The sequence below is a fragment of the Spermophilus citellus genome (genome assembly GCF_964194105.1).
Source record: "Spermophilus citellus genome assembly, chromosome: X".
Taxonomy (NCBI): domain Eukaryota; kingdom Metazoa; phylum Chordata; class Mammalia; order Rodentia; family Sciuridae; genus Spermophilus; species Spermophilus citellus.
This window is the reverse complement of record NC_138190.1, coordinates 108,693,787-108,715,923: the sequence shown is the minus strand read 5'-3', so window position 1 is coordinate 108,715,923 and position 22,137 is coordinate 108,693,787. Positions and strand designations below refer to the sequence as shown.

General features: G+C 37.3%; 1 protein-coding gene across 5 annotated transcripts in view; it reads left to right on the top strand.

Moving 5' to 3' along the window:
• The window catches only part of CHRDL1 (chordin like 1), a 111,475-nt gene that overhangs the window by 70,772 nt on the left and 18,566 nt on the right, over positions 1 to 22,137 (top strand). For all 5 annotated transcript variants that reach the window (XM_081277665.1, XM_081277663.1, XM_081277666.1 and 2 more), the window contains exons 7-8: positions 14,264 to 14,331; positions 21,820 to 21,988. In XM_081277665.1, the coding sequence (XP_081133791.1) occupies positions 14,264 to 14,331; positions 21,820 to 21,988 (237 nt within the window). The remainder of the gene's footprint in view (positions 1 to 14,263; positions 14,332 to 21,819; positions 21,989 to 22,137) is intronic.

The following is a 22,137-nucleotide window of genomic DNA, read 5'->3' as shown; positions in this document are numbered from 1 at the left end:
GTCTGTCATTGCTATAACAAAATACCTGAGGCTGGGAAGTTTGTAAAGAAAAGAGATTTACTTAGCCCACCATTTGGGAGGCTGCAAATCCAAGCACCAGCTCTGGTGAAGGCCCCTCTGACAGCATCACCTCATAACAAATGGTATGATAGTGGACCACATACAAGAGGTAAAGATTACATCTCCTCTAGACAAGAGGCAAGAGAGTAGGGAAGAGGTCAGGCTTGCTTATCTGTAGCAACCATATCTGGAGAGCTACCAGGATCTCATGAAAACTATTTTAATGCCTTCCAAAGGCAATCCCTCCAATAGTCATTCCACCTTTTACATGTTCCACACCACCTCTTAATGCTGCAACACAGGGGACTCCACTCCAAGTTCAGGAAACTTTGAGGAACAAACCACCATATAGCATTGGTGGAAGATGTTACTGACTATGTATCAATTCATAGTCAATAGGAAATGATTTGTTGTTAGTCTTGCTCCCTAGATTTTTTTCCTCCTCCATCCCACTTTAGGACCCAACAGTTAATATTTCTTTCTGAAATAACTCACCCAGTTTTGGCTATCAGTGTATGCTCATTCCTTTTATTTTTATTTATTTATTTATTTATTGGTTGTTCAAAACATTACAAAGCTCTTAATATGCGATTTGTCCCAGCACTTAAAAGTTAACATAGACTCAGTTACGGCCTAATTTGATTTCTGCTTCATTCGGTAAGGCCCCAGGTCTTTTCATACCTATTTCTTAAAATGTGTTCATATATATCTGTACCACAGTGTTGTTATTACATTTCACTCAGGAAAAAAATAGATGTTTTATTCCTCACCTGCTTTCTTATCTTTTTTTCTGCAACTTAATTTGAGTATTCCCCAAATGGAAAATAGTCCATACTGATCAGAAACACACATCTGGCTGTTAATATAACCAGCTGGTCACTATAATACAGTTCTTAGGCTAAGATTATTTTGTTTTGAGTAACAGATATGTGAAATATAAACTGAAGAATAATTAATAATAGAAAGAAAAGGAAACAATGAAAACACATGTTATTGTATTCAAGAGACAATGAATTGCAGAGGACATAGGTTCTGAAGTCAGAAACGCATAGATTTGACAGTGGAGTTACATTAAACAAGCTACTCCAATTAGAAACTTGCATTTCTCAGCTGTAAAAATGCTTAAGAAGTGGTAATTATTAACCTGGAATTAACAGAACTGAATCCTCTCTTCAATTTCCAGTAGCTTTGTATTTTGTGTATTTAAGCCTCATAGAACTTTCTTTCTATTCATTGTGGTAACAGATCCTGGGACTAAGTATCTTCAGTTCTCTTATCACAATTTACATTTCTTTCCCTTTATTTTGTTCTCAGAAGCAGAACATGAAAGCTAGTTCTTCCTGACCATGTATTGTCCCTTCATATACTTCACAATTCATTAAATTCTTCCTTTGCCATCTCTTCTCCAGCCTAAATACACCGTTTCCTTTCATCTTTCCTTATAAAGACTAAATCCTACACTTTTATAAAATTTGTTGTTTTTTCTGTGCCTCCCATTTCTTTACATCTTTCAGTTGTATATAATGTGGTTGAAACTCCTTTGAAGTTCTCATTTTTGAAGTACCTAGTTATTTTTTTCTGTTGAAATGATGTTTTTACAAAGGTGTATCTTGTATAAGCATATTACTCACACAGCAGGGAACCCAGACACTTCTCCCCTGTGCTGGCCACCCTAACTGCAGGCCAAATACTGAAGAAGAAATAACCTTTTGAGTGCTGAACTTGCAAACCTTCATATAAAGGACCCCATTGAAAAAGCCCCTCTGCACTGTCACCAAACACTAATTTGTGCCTTTCTCCCTGGATCAGACAGCAATCCTAGATGTGGATTGAATCTCAGACCCAGCCTCGGTTGTTTAGACATGTCTGTGAGGCTAGGACACTCAAGAGAGTGTTGGCAGGGTACATGTCATTGCTGGCACTTCAGCAAACCTCATCTGAACTGGAAGCAGAGCATAAACGGCCACTAGAACCTTAAGGGAAACTTTATCAGAAGACCAGATCTCTTCAAAGATTGTACTGCTGCCACATTCTGGGCAGGCAGGCCTCAAACCCAAACCCACACCCAGCTTCTCTCGACCATTTATCATTTCTGCTTGCCTGTCTTCTGTCTATCTTGCCAAAGCAAAGAGGAAGACTATATACTTGATTATAGACAAGGGAATATTATTTTGGTAGGTCATTGACTATATTGAAAGTCGTGTGTGTGTGTGTGTGTGTGTGTGTGTGTGTGTGTGTGTGTGTACACTATATATACTAAATGATATGCACTTACTATGTGCCAGGGGGTATTCTAAGCACTTATGTATGCAATAACTCATTTGATCTTCACAATTGTACGATCTATTTTAATCTCCATTCTACAGACAACAAAGTATAGGCAGAGAAGCTATGTGATTTGCCCAAAGGTACATGATAGTGTCAGAACTAAAATTTGAACCCAGTTACTCTGACTCCAGAGTCCCAAATTCTTAACCCCCACACAACTTTGTTTGAGTCCATTAGCAGGGTCATAAAGGCCTCTCCTAGTGCAAGAGAGTAAAGGGGGAGGAGAGACATACATAGCACATCGGGATTGGCAGATACTCCTCAGAGAGTAACTGCACTGCCCATCTTTCCACATCAAGGCCTCAACCTCCCACTCACAACCACAGGGGACCACTTTCATCCCATCTGTCTCTCTCTCTGTCTTCAGGCTTAAAGAGTCTCAAGGGCAAGTATCTACTTTCTTTCATTCATCAGACATTTGTTAAGTAACCTCTAAGTAGCTGGTACTGTGCCAGTGCTGGAGAGACAATGGTAGACAAAAACAGACATGGAACTGACTCTAATGAAGTTTTAGTGGAGAATGCAGACATTTAGCATGTAATGATATAAGTAAACCAAAAATTGCAATGGTACTATATAACACAAAGGGCAGGTTTTATGAAAGTCAGTAATTGAGGGGGGCCATCCTAGACAGAGAGGTAAAAGAAGACTCCTAGGACTATCTCTCCAGTCTCAACTCCAGCCTCACACATTCTTCTTCACCCTCTCCAAGGTGAGGAAAGACTGGCTCAAAAGTTAAGGAGATAAGCTGAGTGCAATGGTCATGCCTCTAGTCCCAGTGACTCTGGAGGCTGAGTCAGGAAGATGGCAAGTTTGAGGCCAGACTCAGCAACTTAGAGAGGCCCTAAACAACTGAGACCCTGTCTCAAAATAAAAAGAACTGGGAATGTGTCACAGTGGTTAAGTGCCCCTGTGTTCAATCACCAGTACACATACAAGGCGGCAGAGAGGGAATGGAATGGAAGGGGAGAGATATAACTGGTAGCAGTGTTATATTCCTGGGATCCCCAACTTATCATCCAACTAGGAAACCAGCAGCCCCTCCATGGTACACTGGTCTCTATGCTATTTTTTCTACGTTGTATGTTCTTCATAATACTGTAGGAATTTTCTTCATAAGGAACTACTGGGTCATGTTGATTTACTATAGCTACTACCATTTTTTACCATATTATGCAATCTAAATTCTTCAGCTTGTTTTCTTTCTTTCTTTCTTTCTTTCTTTCTTTCTTTCTTTCTTTCTTTTTTTGGATGCGTATCTTTACTAAGTGATTCTGGTGATTTGATGAATGAATTTGCAATGTGCATGCATTTTTTTCTTTTTTTAGTTTTTGGTGCTGGGGTATGAACCCAAGGTCTCCTGCATGCTAGGAAAGCACTCTACCAAAGAGCCACTTCCTCAGCCCCTTCAGGTTGTTTTTAAGCATCATCTGTAAAACAGTTAGGTCATCCCTTAATCCACTACCCATCCTAATTTCTCTTCCCCCCCCATAGTCATTTCTTTAACATCACTACACACACCTGCTCTTGGCTGGCTCATCTCTTCATCCTATAACTTGTCATGTTTCTCCCCATTTTCTTTCTCTTCAGCTCTATTCTCCACAAGCTTGGAAAAGTTCCTCTTCTCTCTCCTACATAATTAAGATCTCATTCATCTTTGAAGAGTCCAACTGAAGTTCTACCTCTTCTTATTGCCCTGCCTGATCACTCTAATCCTCATTGATCCCCTTCTTTGACCACCTTCAGAGCTTACTCTAGTTCATACAAGTCAGTCCATTTTCTATTACTATCACAAAATAATTGAGATTGGGAAATTTATAAAATAAACAGCTTTATTTGGCTCAGAGTTTTGGAGCCTGGAAGTCTTAAGATTGGGCTGCCCTATCTGCTAGGCTTCTGGTGAGGACCATATGCTTGCTACTCCATGCAGCAAAAATGTGGAAAGGGAAACAAGTATTTGTGGAAGAAAGGAAGGGAACAAAAGAACTAACCTGCTTATAACAACCTGCTCTTGCAAGAACTAATCCAGTCTACCAAGAAAAGCATTAATAATACCTCTTAAAGAAAAATCACATCCAAATGACAGCAATAGAATTTAGCATTTAAATATATTTTCTTGTATTGGCCATCTTTTTTGTGTACCTTGGTTTCTCATTTGGGAACCTCTGTAAGTAAAGGACCATCTTGTCTCCCTATGTATCTCCTATTATAGAAAAAAACATATATTTTGCTGATGGATACACTAAAATCAAAGAGAGTCACAGTCACAGAAAGCTCTTGATAGGGTTCTCAGTGGAGGCAGAAGACTAAACACAGTTGTTTTTTTTTTTTTTTTTCAATCCAACCCAACTCAAGTGAGCCCAAAGACAGAGCTGTGGTCTCTTTTCATGAAATTGAGATATTTCTGCTAACTCCTTCAAGGTAATTGAAAGTGGAAGCTTCTTTTAAAAGTAATTTTTCAGTATCAAACAACTTCTATTGTACTTGCAATTCTTGATTTCTGTTTCCCAAAACAGAAAACACAAAAAAATTGCACCTCAGATGCAACCTCGGCTTGACTCTTAGGGAATTGGTGTGTGAAATACTTTGTTGTTTTCTAAACATCAAAAAATCTGCTAAATTTTTCAGATTTTTTAAATCAAAGAAAACTGAAGAGCTAACAGCATCTCCAAATATAGAGCTTAATAAATCAATTTTGAATCCTTTGTGTATTGACACACATTTTCTGCAGAAACATCACCATCTCCTGGTCATAATGATAGGAAAGAAACCTTGTTATTGAGAAGAATTACTACTTAAAATCAAAATTCGTCTTGCATAGCTGAAACTTTGTGCCTTTTGACTAGCAATTCCCATTTATTCCTCCAAGATGAATAAGTTACAGAGATCTACTGTATAATATCATGCCTCAATGTTCTTGCCACAGTAAAATAAATATTTTTAAATTAGCTCAAAATTTGAGTAAATATGTTCTCACCTGTGCTTCAAAATATATTGAAATATTTGGATCTTTTCAAAGCTACAAAATAGTCTGACCACCATTAGTAATCATTTATGTTCAGAAAAAGGGACCATCTTAGAGATTTTCCATCCTTGCCTAACTCTCCTCTTCTAAATTCTAAGTAGAATTGTTCTCCTTCCATGGAAACTTTCTTTGTTGTTTTTATTCTGTCTCCATCCCTTGTGCTCAGAATTCATCTCCACATGCTTACTGACTATCCCAGGACCTCCACCCCTCTGAGGTCATCATGTTCCTTCTTTGCATGTCTTTTATGTCTAGAATATTTCTTCCTAGACAGAATCCTTCAGACTGGATGGGATAGTGTTGACTTTCATATTGAACTTAACAAATTGATAACCATGATTCCCAATTGGCCATTTGGAATCTCCTATCAGGGTCAATAATGCCCTACCCTGTTCATAACGTTGGAGGGGTGTGTGTGTGTGTGTGTGTGTGTGTGTGTGTGTGTGTATGAGTCTGGTTCTATAATAAAAATAAGGAATTTCCTTTGAAGCATTTCACAGCAATTATTTCTTTGCAGGTATTAACAGCCACTCTTTCTTCAGACTTAGTCTTTCTGATCACTTCAAGGAATGGCATCACTGCCCAGAAACACACTATTGTATGTACTCATTCTCTCTTTAGAACAGAACTCATGAGTTTAGATTCTAACCTCTATAGGAATCAATCTGATTTGTTGACTAACAGTGAAAACAGATGAAATAATCATGAGAAAGAAGAGTACTGTCAGGCACAGGAATCATATTTGACTACTACCCACACTAGAACTTACAAATTCTGGATCTCCACAGTCCAGGAAAAGGGAAGTTGATTATCTGTTTGTTTTTTATTGTTGTTGTTGTTGTTGTTTTACAAGCAAGGAACCAGTATGACTACATCCACTTTCTGCTTTGCTTTGGCTATTAAAACCAGATTCATGTCCTCTACTTCCACCTATTAATCTAATCCTCTTCAGGTAGGACAGAAAGTCAACACCATGTTCATGCAAAGAAGGACCTTATGACTGACTCTTTTCTAGGTTGACCAGGCCGTAAGCACGGGTAGATCATTGACTTTCCCTTCTCTGTCCTGCTTTTTATTTTCACCTTATGATGTGGTGGCACAGTACTCAATTTTATTTGGGTACTTGGAATTTTTAACTCTCTACTTTATAACTATGTAAATTGAACCGCATCTCAATGAAGAAGATACCTATCCTTTTAAGCCTCATTTTAGCCAAGTGAGAAAAGGGTTTAATTAAAATGCTAACTCCTTTTCTGAAAAGATGAAAATGAAGAGATGAGTAGCATAATTATGAGAGACTGTAAGCCAGAAAGGTCTGAGCTGAAGGAATCTCTGTAACTATTATTGTTGTATCTGTGTCTCTAGGACCCTGAATTCTGATGGTTTAGAAACAAAATTATTTCCTTTCTATGTGAAAGCATAACTTTGCTCTTTGCAGCAGGCTTTATTTATTTAATCTAAACTCTTTCCTCTGTGAAATACCTATCACATTTGTGGAAGTCCTTTAAGCTGGGTTTTCCCCATGTGTAACTTATTTTTGATAAAAGAGAACAAAGAACTGGAAGGAAAGGAGGGGAGAAAAGGTAATGGGGAATAATACTTACAGACAATACTTGCATGATAATTTCTGTGTACCAGGCACTGTTCAAAGTGCTTTGTATACACAAGTTCATTTGATCATCCTAACCAGGTAAGGGAACAATTACTGTCTCTCATTTTAGTAATAAGGAAACTGAGGCACAAAGAGGCTAATTCATTTGCTCAAAGTCATGCAGGAGGAGGTAGCAGAACCAGGATTGGATCCAGGCTGTCTCATTCCAGTCCATTCTTGTAGTCATTACATATACCATCTCTCAACTTGGGGATAATGAAGCAATTTGGGGAACTGTTTTCATCAGGGCCACTGGAAGAGACAGTCTTTGTGATGACTGTGTTCCCAGGAGCAAAATATGGTAACAATTTAACAGATACATTGGGACTACTCTGGAAAGGAAAGACTCCATTTCTAACCATGAACTTGGATCTGTTTAGTCATATCTCCATTGAAAAAGCAGAGGGTAGGTTATGGATACCAGCCAGCTAGTAGTTTTTCTACTCTCTTCTGATTCCCTCCTGCACACACGCACGTGCACACACACACACACACACACACACACACACACACACTCTCCCCTGTGCATTTTTTTAAAAAAATTAAGTATTTCTCATTTTTTGGAAAAATACTTTTGAATACTTCAGATTTGGCTTGCTAGTTCTGGCAGGAAGTTATCCCTTTTCTGTTTCTTAGTATTTTTCTGCAAATATTTTGTTTAAAATGCTAGAGTTTGTATTGACAAACCAAATAATAAAATGCTTTATTTGACCATAAAGTATATTCTATAAAAATGACTGTCCACTTACAAGATACTGGAAGACTTCTTATACTACTATATGCATACAATTATTTCTATAAAGAAAGAAACTTATTCCAGCGTCCATTAAAGCTTCCCACAAGTTTCAGTGTGCTTGCTTCCTCCTAGCAGAATTTGTAAAGTTAGATGATTGGCAGGGGCACCCTGAGGGCATTTGCTTCCACCTGCTCCTTCGTCTCCAGCTCAATTACTGAGTATTGGCAAATAAAGTGCCCTCATGTAGAACCTGGAACATGGTAGGTGGAGATTTCATGATGGGTTTCTTTCTTCCTCTCTGTTCTCTTTCACTTTTCCTCAAAAGCCTTTCACTATTTGCTCTAATTCTGCTGATTTCAACTGATTCCTCTGAAAATGAAAAGATCACTCTACTGTCTTGAGGATTCATTTCATTTCTATTTGCTTTCTGGTTGGAATGACTAAGTAGTTTACCATCCAAACCAAGATGCTTTTGAAGGCAAGAGGGAAATCTTAATAATTATGCCTGTCAGAAGAAAATAGGCGATAAAACTAGGTTATCCCAAATAAATCAGGCCCTATAGCTGTCCTATTTATGTTGTCTTGTGTGGTTCAGAAGTGGCCACATGCTGGCGTAGTTTTGCTGTCTAAGGCTTATCTTCGTGGGCATCTTAGAATCTCACTGTACACTTGGTCATTTTGAGAGCACAGGAATTACTTTCCTGACCTGCTTGAGCCAACCAGAGATTAATGTAAGCCATGGGAGTTATAAACAGTCTGAATTTCAGCTTAGATTTTGACCACTTTTCAAATACTTGTTCTCCATTTCTCCCATTACCAAAAAGCCAAGCCATTCCAGCCCCATAGGGTACCACTCAGAGTATAATTGAGGTTTGAATAAACAACACATGTGGCTTTTAAGGTTAAATGAATATTGTTTGACATACAGTACACTAGAGTTGTTTTTCATTTTGGTTTAAAAAATTGGTTAAAATTACATCTTGTTGCTTCTCGGAATTAACTAGAATCCATCTGTCTCCATTAGAATCACTGTTTTTTTACAAAAAGCCTTGGCTGAAAGAAAGAGGTTCCATCTTACTCAAGAAAAATTGTCCAGTGAATCAGAAAAAAAAGCAAAGAAACATGTTTTTTAGGGTGTTTGTGCTTTTTTTTCAAGATATAATGTCGGAGATAATAAATTGACATACAGTACCTATTTTCAGCTATCCAGACAGATACTACCCAGGTCTAGAGAGCCATTCATAGGCATAAAAAGTGTAAACATCTAAGAAGATCATTTCAGTATGACCATAGTTTAAATTTAAATAGGATAACTAAAATATTGGAACCTTCAGGTGTTACTTCACAAAACATCCATTCTTAGATAATGTCCTTTAATGACTTCAAAAGCTCAAAGGTAACAGAAATTTTATCAATTCCTAAGAGATCGCGCGTGTGTGTGTGTGTGTGTGTGTGTGTGTGTGTGTCTGTGTGTGTGTTCAGAAGTAATAGCTCTAGTGGTTTTAATGAGTAAAATTGTTTCAATTTATATAAAAGTGCTCAGGTTTTCAAATACAGATTGTGACAAATTCATCTGAATTGTGTTACAGGGTATTAATCTTATTTTTCATTTTTGTATTTGTTCTTCTTAGTTATAAATGACAGGATAATGTATTTTGGCAAATTATACATACATAGAGTATAACTTATTCTATTTAGGATCCCACTCTTGTGGTTGAATATGATACAGAGTTACCCTGGTCATGTATTCAAATACAAGGCTAGAAAAGTTATGTTCAATTAATTCTACTGTCTTTCCTATTCCCCTTCCCATCCCTTCCTTTCATTTCAGGGTATTAATCTTCTGCTCCAATACTTGATACTGACTTGCCTAATTTCTTTGCCATCTTACCTTCCTGCTAACTAGTAACAGACACTATATGTGTCTACAATGCTTCAACATTCTGACTAGATTATAAGTACTTAAAGACACTATTTAACTTAAAAGTCCTTTTAAAAACTCCATTGTCTAAATGTACTAAATTGAACTTCTGAGAAGGCCATGCTATGTAAACATTTTGTGTCAATACCAATCATGAAATCTAGACTTAAAAAGGGCATTTGATGAAGAGAGCTATTGTATGATTTTTCTTTGGTAATTTGTTTTCTTTCTTTTAGCTACTTAGATTAGGCTTGAAGCCACATCCTATAGCTTTTACATTTCATTTTGCCATTTGCTGCTAAATCTTTCCTGGTTTCTAATCTTTTCTCTAGTCTATTTTCATTTGGCTCAGACCCACCACTGCCAGCTAAAATGAGACAAGTAAATCTAAGTTTATCCCTACTCAATCACTGTCAAGGGTAGTTTCCAACTTTCCAGATTTGCAACCCCTAGGTTATTTTATACTGTTTTCTTCTCTGCCTTTCTCCTCTGTGATCAGATCCTCCATCAGGTTCTTATACTTTTCTTATCTGCAGTAGTTTGAATCAACCATTCCTCACTATTATTGTGGAGATGCTCATGGCCTATTACCTATTACTGTGGCAGCCTCCTGGTTGGCTTTCCACATTCCACTTGCTCCCTGACTAGTCTACATTTCATTGCCAAACTCCGTTTTTACCATAAGAATCCCTACCTAAAAATTGATAACAGGAGCAAATGTGAATTCTTGAGCTTATTTTTGAAATCCATGTGGTGATTTTTACTACCCCTGTTTATCTCAACAGCCCACCCCATTCTCTCCTTCCTTCTCCCTGCATTCTCTGTCCCATGCAGTTAACAGCCCATTTCTCTTGTTTTCACATCTAGTTTCTGCTCAAGCCACAACTTGCCTTCTACCTCCAGTATATGACTTCTATTTCCAAAGCTCTGATTCTTTGCAAATGTCATTCTATTCAGAAGACATACTTTCTGCCCAACATTGCTGTCCATTTATGCCCTGCAACATCTACTTCTAACAATGGGGCTTAGATCTGTTAGGAAGATTTCTGCAATTATATCGGACTGCTTATCTTCCTATTCAATATTTCCTAAGCATGCATATTCCAATTTTATTTCCAGTTGATGATCTGCCTGTTTTGAGGCTGTTTCCTATATTGGTTTCCTGTCACCTCCAATCATGGTGTACATATCTTGAGTGCAAGAGCCCAGCCTGATTTCTGTCCTCCTCCTGCCAATATCAGGCATTCCAAATACATGGCATTTAATGCATGTTAACGGACTCATGGGCATCATTTCCTAGTTACAACCAAAGGTTGTAATCTTCACTCTTACAATGGATAGTCAAGGTTTCTCCTATGTCTTCATGCAGTCTTTGTCTGCCTCAGATATGAAATAACCAGGAAGAGGAGAGTGGACTGCCCAGAAACTTAATTCTGTTTTTATTTTTTTGACTGCAGTTTAATTCAGTACATACATTGAGAACCTGATATGTACCCAGCAATATGCCAATTCTCCAGTACAGTCATGCTCAAACTCCTGCATGCATCAGAATCCCCTGGAGAACTTATCAAAACCCAAATCACTGGCTCCACCCCAGAGTTTCTGACACAGTATTGTGGGGTCCAAACTTTATATTTTTAACAAATTTCCAACTGATGTTTATGCTCTGGTCTAGGGACCACACTTTTTTAAATTTTCTCTTTTTATTTATAGATGGCAGTATAGTGTATTTTGACATATTATATATACATGCAATAAAACTTCCAATTATTTTGGTTGTACATGATGTGGAGTTACACTGCTTGTGTATTGATATATGAACATAGGAAATTATGTCCAGTACATTCTACTGTCTTTCCTATTTCCATCCCCCATCCCTTTCCTTCATTTCCCTTTTGTCTAATGCAAGAACCTTCTATACTTCTCCAGCCTTATTGTGTATTAGCATCCACATATCAGAGACAACATTTGATCTTTTGGGGGGTGGGGGACTGGCTTATTTCACTTAGCATGATAGTCTCTAGTTTTATCCATTTACCAGCAAATGCCAAAATTTTATTCTTCTTTATAGCTGAGTAATATTCCATTGGGTATGTATACCACATTTTCTTTATCCATTCATCTGTTGAAAGATGCCTAGGTTTGTTCCATAGCTTAGCTATTGTGAATTGAGCTTCTATAAACATTGATGTGGTCATGTAGGGACCACCCTTCAAGAAGTAGTGATTGAGGGGAAATAAAGATGTTCTAAAACATGGTCTCTCATTTCAAGGAATGTATACTCTACTCAGGGAGATAAGGCAGACCTGGTAAACATTTAGTAGTACAAAATATTTATAATGTTTTAGTATTCATTCATTCAACAAATATTGAATAAGTATCAACTATGTGCCCATCACTGTTCAATGTACTTGTATTATATCAATAAAAAGTACAGACCAAAGTCCTTGTTCTCATGAAGTTTCTAGTGTCAAAAAAGGACAGTAAACAATAACATATGTAAAATGTAAGATAGTGACAAGTTCTAAGGAGGAAGAGCAATAAGAAGGAATTTTAAAAAATCAGATGGGGGTTTGAATTTTATTAGGTTGATCAGAAAAGCCTCCCACTTTAATCATTTGACAAGTATTGACTGTTTACTATGTGTCAGGTACTGTTAAAGATTTGATTGTAAATGGCTACTTCTCCTCTCTGAGCCTTGGTTTTTCCATCTGTTAAATGGATCAGTTGAACAAAGTCATGCTTGAAATATTCTACATTTCTAAGGCTACATAACACTAAGTTTTTTAAGCAGTCAGAAATACATGTGTGTCTGAGGACAACTTTGTAGAGGAAGAAAATCCTTACTGCTTTTCATAGGCATAGAGGAGCTGGGTAAGGTGGTGCACACCTGTAGTCCCAGCTACTCAGGAGAGTAAAATGGGAGGAATACTTGAGTCCAGGAGTTTGTCTGGGCAACATGGTGAGACTTTGTCTCAAAAAAGAATGAAAAAGGTCTAGGGTTGTGGCTCTAGGTAGTGGTAGAACGCTTGCCTCACACATGTGAGGCACTGGGTTCGATCCTCACACCACATAAAAATAAACAAAATAAAAATATTGTGTCCATATATAACTAACAATATTTTTAAAAAGAAATAAAAGGAGGAGGGGTGGGAAAAGAACATGAGCTAAAGCATAGAAGCAAGAGAGGGAGTCACATATTTAATGAGAAACAATGAGGTCAAATGGTTCCCATTGTAGAGTAGCTGAGATAATTGGATAGAAGGTAGGTATTCAATAAAGATGAAGTAGGGGCTGATTGTAGAGAGTCTTGGATGGGGACTCACTTAGGGTTTTGATCAGAGAATGATATGATTATACAATCAAAGCTGTATTTTAGGAAGATTAGCAATCACAATTAAGTCTTCAAAGTTCATCATTTTTTTCCATAAGATTATCTTTGAATTATGAAGGGTTAAATCTATACTTTGTAACAAGAGACTACTTGATAATATTATTGCCATCAAACTAATTTTCAGGTATTTTTCAAGTCCTTTAAAGCCAATGATATTGCATAAATTTCCCTAACAGTTTATTGAACAATGATTGAACCATTAACTAAATAATATTTAGTTTTAGGTTTTTAAAGGCTTGAGAGATTAATTAGAAAAGAAAAATTTAAATCATAGTTTTGCATATTTCTTGTTATCCCACAAAATATCTGATTGAATATTTTGTTTAACTTCAGCCATAGTATAATTTATATAGTACTTATTTAGAGTAGTGAAAAGATCTGTAAGACCATCTCTAAGACCATTTCCCATCTGTTTGTTTGGTCATAGATAAAACAAGGTTCTTGGAAATTAACCTATTGTTTTGACCTTCAGTCAGCTAAGGAATATTCATATCTGTTGCATGTTTGTTGCTCTCAATGCTTAAAGTAGAATCCTCCTGTTAAAAGCACTTACTCTGGAAGACAGCAATGATAGGCATTTGCTGTTCAAAAACTGGGCCATATTAGACCTAGAGAAAATTGTGTCAGGCAGAAATAGATGAGAGCATTCTGGATATTTGTTATGTAAATACTGTAATCACAGCAAGTTTTACCTTAACTTTCAAATAAGCTTATACCTTCTCAGAGATATAATAGTGAACTGAACAAATCAAGACAGACCAAATTCTGAAAACTCATTGTGTAAGGCTAGTTTAAACACAAATTAAATATGACCTGTAAAATACTAAACTGTCACTGGAATAATAAGCAAAAGTGACAATGATGGTCATATTACATGGAAAGTGATTATTTTCCCTTTTATTTTCCAAACTCACGATAATGTTGCTAGATGATCTATTTAGAAAGTGGCAGCTTTCTTCAGAGTTGTTTTGAACCATGAGGCACACCCAGAGAAATCCTTCAGTACTGTTTCTTGAAGGGTAGCCACAAGAGCTAAAACGTCTTGAGAACTTTGGAATCATACTACCAAAAATGTTTGGGGTCACAAGGGTGATAGTTTTCCCTTCTATGTATGTATTATTATTTCTTTATTCCTTTTTAATAAACAGGGGATGGAGAATTGTCGTGGGAACATTCTGATGGTGATATCTTCCGGCAACCTGCCAACAGAGAAGCAGTAAGTGTGAATAGCTCAAATAATTCAGTACTCCACAGCCAAGCTTTCCTTTCCTTGTGGCTACTATCCCAGCAAATCCAAAAAAAAAAGGGTCCTTTTTTAACACCAGTTTTCTTCTTTTTCCTCAGAAATTAGCATAACATCATCACCAACCTATAACCATTTAGGTACACTGTATAATTGTTAACTGAGGCCAGGATACAAACACAAAGAAACCACAGCCCTTCATCTGTATCAGAAGTTTATACCCTTTCAGGATGATTCTCCAAATCTTTATGTCCCCTGTAAAGAAGGCAAGTCATTACCCCATCCTCAACAACGAGCATCTTCTGTGTGATTGTAAAGTAGCCCATTCCATCCTTTTGATGGAATTTTTTGGATCAATTTGGACTTGTTCATATAAATCTTTCCATAAGCCTTAAGGCTCTCAATCAGATGTTTAAAATAAAGGACAGATGAGGGCCAGTTTCTCCTCCCTTCACCCCGTAGCATCTCATTTCTGCTATCACTGCTAATCTTAGAATAAACCACACAAGTAAACATCTTTCTACATACAGTAATATTATCTTTTGTTCCTTTGTAGTATTTTGAAATAATTAACAAAATAGAACCCCTTTACAAAAATGTATGTGTAAGAAGAGTTAACACTTCTAAGTTCTTAGTGTCTGAAAAGCAGATGTTCTGATTCATAAGGGACTTACATAAATGTGGTCACTGCACCCTATTCATAAAGTGTACAGGGACATTCATTTCAGCATTGTTTTCATAAAAAAGAATGGAGTAACTTAAACATCTATTAATAATAGTGTGGTTAAATACACTGAATCTATGGGTATATGCAGTATATATAAATATAGTCAAGGGGAGATAACTCCGAGACATATTATCTAACAAAACAAGGTGATTTCCTTACATAAAATCGTGTGTGCGTGTATATAAATGAATGTAAAAAAGATTTGGACACCAGTGAAACACCACATCATGTATAACCACAAGAAAGGGATTCTAATCAGAATCTATGTTATACTCCATGTATTTATAATATGTCAAAATACACTGTACTGTTATGTATATCTAAAAGGAACAAATTAAAAAAAGAAAAGAAAAAAGATTTGGAAGACCACATACCAACATGTTAAGAATGGTAATCATAGAAGTGTAGAAATGAACAGGAAGAATGGGAGGCTTGGTAAAATTTATCTTTTTACTTTGTCTCCTATATTATTTGATGCTTTTTCCATAAGCATGAATTAGTTTTGTAATGCATAAAATTTAATTTTCTAAAGCCTTAGGAACCAGTTCTCAGCAAGCATTGGAGGTAAGATAGGAGCCTAGGGAATTATAGAGCACACCTGAGGATAGTGAGGGTGTGAGGAAAGGGTACAGATTTTTTGTAATCAAATGACCAATACAAACATCACAGTGTTGCTGAGTCTGTGCTTCCTGGTCATCACATGGATCACATCTAATTTACATGCCCCCTGCTTGCCAACACCCAACCCAAAGCCTGAGCAGTGAGATTAAATACTTTCTATTTGCATTTTTCTCCAGTGATATTGTTTACTAGGCATTGATGTTTCTGAGTGAATATAGAAGGACTATGGCAGGAGTGGAGAACGATCCTCTGGATATCTCAAAAAAGCAGCATCCCACAGGACAGGGTGGGCTTCCCCATTTGCCATTTAATATAGATCTTGAGGAAAGCTTTTCTCCATCCAGTTGTATTTGTTTTATAGTGAGCATTTTAGTCAGCTTTTCACCATCATGACCACAAGACCTAACAAGAACAATTTTAGAGGAGGAAAATCGGGGGGTGGGATCATAATTTCAGAGGTCTTAGTCATTAGATGGCCAGCTGTACCACTCTGGGCCCAAGGCAAGACAGGACATCATGGTGAAAAAAAATGTGGAGGAGGAAAGCAGCTTAGGACATGGTTCATGAAGCAGGAGCAGGGGGAGAGAGCTCTCATCACAACAAAATGTAAACCCCAAAGATATGCCCCCAATGACCCACCTCTTCCAGCCATACCCTACCTGTCTATAGTTACCACTCACTTAATCCCTTTCAGGGGATCAATGCACTGATTACATTAAGACTAAGTGTGATTAGGTTAAGACTCTCATAACCCAATCATTTCACTTTAAGCTCTTTTGCATTGTATCACATGTAAGGTTTTGTAGGATACCTCATATCTAAACCATAACAGTAAGATAGTCTTCCAGATCATGGCAGGAAACAGGATCAGTCTCAGTTTTCTGTGTGAATGCCCTCTTTATCTCAACCCCGAATTTTTGTTATTGTGGTAGGAACCTGAGTAGCTAAAGTAGTGGCTGTGAATCAGATGTCATTCCAAACCAAATTTATGGCCCAGTCACCTGAAATTATTACGGTTCATGGTAAGCACTGTGATCACCTTACTGGTTGTTCTGGTAATGCTATTAATTAGCCTTTCCTCTTGACTTCATTTTATGCTGTACACAAACCTCATCTCTGGTCTTTCAGATTTAATATTTTTCTAAACTGTTTATGATAGGGAAAGACTTCATCTAGGACTTCTTCTAGCAAAAGAGGTTATGTATAGAATGCAGGACCTTGAGATAGTTATTGATTTTCAAAGGAGTTACAAACATTTGGGAACGGTAGAATAAAATGGCCAGATGGTTCCACTTTATTATAAGTAAATATTTTTCTTTGTTCTAAAGTGCATAGATATTATGGGATATGATTTGAATAATAAATATCATCTGTAGTAATAAAAAATATATACCTGGTGCATAGCACGCACCCAATAAATTCATGTTGAATGAATGGCTGTGGAAGGTGCAATGAAATGTACATGAGGGAGGGCTGGAGTAGAAATGGGGTTTTTCATTGATTTTAATGCACATAAGTTTGTCTCAAGTCAGAGAGAAATTCTTTAAGTTTGGTATTTTCTTTTGCCCAGCCTAATGTAAAAAGATAAGAGAATTCTTTCTGAATATCCTTTGTAGGCTCAACTTCTTGCACTGGGGTAAAACAAAAAGGCAGCTCCCAAAACGTTTTTTCTATCCAGTAGACTGTTCCTATTTTATGGGGAATTATCAAAACCTCAGTTCCACAGAAACACAGCTGATTGGTTTATTTTGCTAAGTAGGCTGAAAACCATCAGGTTACTAAGTTTTATGAAGTGAATAGGAAGAGGAAGCAGTGGTTCAAATATGTCTCCTTTGTAAAAACCTGAAACCATTTTTGTTTTACTTCCAGGTCATAATTTTACATAAATTGGTCGTTATGCCACTGGACAAAGTGGGGTGTGTGTGTGTGTGTGTGTGTGTGTGTGTGTGTGTGTGTGTGTATGAACGTGTGCATGCTCATGCAATGTGAGGAAGGAAAAGGAGGCAAGGAATGGAAAGCTAAAACATGAAAGCAGGCATGATTTTCTTTTGGACAACAGCCAGATTGATTTTTGTCCCCCAGTTAATTGCATTGAAATTTGCTATTCAAAAAGAAAAGGAGTTTGGAATAGAAACAACATAAAAGAGGTAAAAATCCAGGTCTCATCCACATTGTCAGAAAAGTGGTTTAAGAAGAAAACTGGCCTAAGTGTCTTCCAGCCAGGGATTATTGTAGGTTAGTAGTGACTAGAATATAATACTTTTATGGCTATGTGGATTAGAATACTTTCTGAAAACACTTTTTAAATTAAAGATTTTTCTTTTAAGATAACTATAGATTCACTGGCAATTGTAAGAGATAATACAGAGAGATCTGTATGCCCTTTGCCCACTTTTTACCCCAAGGTAACATCTTACAAATCTATAGTACAAAGTTACCACTGCAAAGACCCTTTCTGGACTCAGATGTTCTCCTGTCTCTGACAAGAAAACCTTTACATCTTTTTAGAAATTACCTGATATATAAAAATTATACAAAAATAAAAATTATACATATACCATGTGATGTTTTGATACATATATACATTGTGTAATGTTTAAATCATGTTAAACATATCTAACTTCTCAAATATATATCATTTAGTAATTGTGAAAACATTCAATATCCTTTCTTCTAGGTTTTGAAAAAAAAGTACATTATTGTTATCCCAGGGTTAGTTTTTCACTGAATCATATCCTACAGCCCTTTTTATTTTATTTTTTTATTTTGAGACAGGGTCTTGCAAAATTGATGAGGCTGGTCTCAACCTTGTGATCCTCCTGCCTTAGCCTCCCAGCATACTACTGTGCCCAGCCAAAATGTCTTTCTCTTATCCAACTGTAACTTAGTACTTACTGATCAAACTTAGTACTTATTAATTGATCTTTCTCAATCCATCCCTGACCCATACTTTCCCAACTCTTATGTCTTAAACCTGAGAAAAGTGAAGAAAAAAATCCTGGGGAGCCTTTACAATGGAGGGTATTTTCCAACACCAGAAAATAACTGTTTTAGAGCCATTTCAAAAACCTAAAATTTTTTTCAGTCCTTCAAGTCAGTAAACCAGACATACCAAAATATTGAGCAAAATACAACAAAGCATAGCTTGATGGTAATTTCTAATGAACTGATTTTGACCTGTTCTCTCAAGCAGCCTCTGCACCTTGCCTAATTGCAACTGACTTCTATGATAAGCCACAGTTTCACTTACAACTCCAAGGTGTTAACGTCTTTCCTCCTTCACTCAAAGTTACAAAGTCAGAATGGCCCTTGATAAGACTTTTTCATTTGTATAGAAGAACAACTCAAAAAGAACCATTAAATCAAAACCACACACCATCACTACTCACCCCTGACCCCAAACAGAAAATCCATATGTCAGTGATTCTCCATCTTGGCTTTAAATTAGACTCCTGAGGTTTATAGAAAAATCCTAATGTCCAGGCCTCACTTCAGACCAGTTACTTCAGAGTCTCTGGAATTAGGATCCAGGTACTAGCATTTAAAAAAAGTTTTATTAGTACATTATAATTAAACCTAATAGTTGGATTTATTATGCCATGTTCATACATAGACACCAGTATTTTTACAGCTCCTCAGGCGATTCTACTGTGCAGCCAAGTTGGAGAACCAGTGGTTGTGAACACTATAGCTGAAAGAGCTCTATATTGAAAGAAGTTCTTTTTGGAGCAGCTTTTAACCAAATGTTTGTGGACCATTCTTTCTCCACTTCCTCTTCCTCCTGTTCACCATCCTCTTTGCTTCCCCCCATTCTTACTCTCCTACCATTTCTAAAAACTCAACCTTCACTGTCATCCTGAATAAATTGCCTCTCTGGCCTCAATTTCTCTACTTGCAAAACAAACTACAACAAGGTGAAATTGTGAGAGACTACTAGTCTACATCAGTGCCTCTGTAAAAATCCTTGAGATTTTTTTTTTTTGTCTCAAATCATTTTCTCACCCTACCAGTTCCTGGTGCTGAAGAACAGCTTTTCAATTTCTGCTCACCATTATGAATCAGAGAACTTCTTGTACTTGCAACTTCTCCTGGGTTAGTGACCTTCCCTCTAATTCTCTCCCTGTTGAACTCCTTTCTTTTAGCATCAGTCAGACACCCACCAGGCAAACTTTCTTCTCTGTGTTACTTTGGCAAAACTTTGCCAAACTGCAGAAAGGACAGAACGATCTGTAATGGCCTTTGTGGAATGTGAGTGATTATGGCAGAAAAAAAACATATGAGCCATTGTGGGAATGAGAAATATTTGCACTGAAAATCCTATTCATGTGCATGATAACAAATTGTTGTAACATTTGATGTGTGTGAATGTTTATAACAATGCACCAGAATGAGTTCTTTTTAGATATAGATAATAATGTTCTCTTTCAAAAGGCTAGGTCCACTTACTCTATCTCCTGTTCACTCTTCCTTCCTCCTGCCAAGAGAGCAATATTAGTTCCCAAAGCTAAATTTGCAACATGTGTGTCTGTGGCACATAACTGTAATCATTTTTTAATGGATGGTGGGGTCAAAGGACCCCATAACTATCTTCCCAACATTCCCTGCTATTTCTATCACTAAATATAAGGATTTTCCCTTTTAATTGCCTATGAAAGATTTTTAAATAGGTTTTCCCCTCCTTCACTCATAACACAGTTAATGTTATTTATCTTAAAGGCTTTAAACCTTAAGGTTCTATTCTTCTCGCATTGTATCATCCTGTACTCACAGCCTGCTTCAACACCTGGGAGAAGAGTAGGTAGCAGGATACTGAGCTCACCATGTGTCTTGAACCCCTTATGAAAGAACAATGCTTGGAGCTGGGCATGGTGGCTCATGCCTGTAATCTCAGCAACTTGGGAGAAAGAGGCATGAGGATCACAAGTTCAAAGGCAGCCTCAACAACTTAGCAAGGCCCTAAGCAACTTAGCAAGACCCTGTCTCAATATAAAATATAAAAAGGGCTGAGGATGTGGCTCAGTAGTAAAGTGCCCCTGGTTTCAGTCCTCACACACACAAACATACACAAACAAAGAATGTTTAGATTACTTATACTACAAGACTCTGAGCTTTCCTAAGGATCATAGTTTCTCTCTTCCAACAGGTATTGGATGACCACCTTCTAGATGGTAAACACCATTCTAGGCACTGGAATTGCAGCAGTGAAAAAAACAAAATCCTTGACTCTCTGGAGTTTACATTGTAATCCTGTCTTGTGCTGTCTATAAAATGGCCTGCTGTATGATTTTATGCCATTTTGCCTGTGTTTACAGTCTCAGTACATCTTATTAAGACTGTAGTTGATTCCCGCCTTCTCCTCTCTAGTTTACCCTACAAATAATCAGAGTTCAATGCTGTGAAACACAGTTGTAATCAAGTTATTTCTCTCATTTAAAAAAAATTCCTTCAAATGGTTCCACACTCCCACCTCTATCGTTTACCAAATAAAGTCCTCACCCCTTAGCTTGTCATTTAAAGTCCTCCATGATCCGGCACCAACCCCCATTTGGAATGTTATCCTTCAACTGTTCCCTTTTATGGACTCTATGTTCTCTGCTACACCTTCTCAATTTGGAAACCTCTGCCTGGAATTTTCCCCAGAAACTGCCTGTAAAAAGTCTACCCACCCGTCATGGCCCAGGTCACAAACCCTCCTGAGTAACAGCTCTCTTTATTCTCCTAATTTGCACAGCATTTTAGACTTATCCTGTGAACTTCATCACCTCTGCTGTGTGTTGTGGACTACTATCTTAACCCTGAAACTGGAAAATTTAAGAGTCTGAGGAGCAGGAAAGACACTTTTAGCCTTTTTGTTTGTTTTTTTCTCTCAGGAAGTTGTTTCTGAATCTAGTCTGATCTTCTGCAAGGAAAGAGAAAAACCTCAGACATTGCCAGTGCTGCTTTCAGATGATCACATTCTCACTTCTGTTGGTATAGGGAAACATGCAGTTAAGATCTGAGTTCATCACTGAAAATCAGAATCATCAAATGCCATCTAATGTATCTAACTCAATCTGTGCCACTTCATTGGAGGATTTTTTTTTTGTACAAAATGTGTTCTTATCATTTTGTAGAGACATTCTTACCACCGCCCTCATCATGATCCTCCACCAAACCGACAGGCTGGAAGTCTGTCTCGCTTTCCAGGGGCTAGGAGTCACCGAGGAGCTCTTATGGATTCCCAGCAAGGATCAGGGACCATCGTGCAGATTGTCATCAATAACAAACACAAGCACGGACAAGGTAAGGGACCATCCTCCTTTTCTACTACAGCCACATATTTTTTTAAGGGCTGAAGCTGGGAAGGACCCTTTCTCCCACCAACAGCACATATTTGCATGTGGGTCACTCACAAGTCTACAAAAGTGGTTGTGAACAAGTGACTCCAGGGT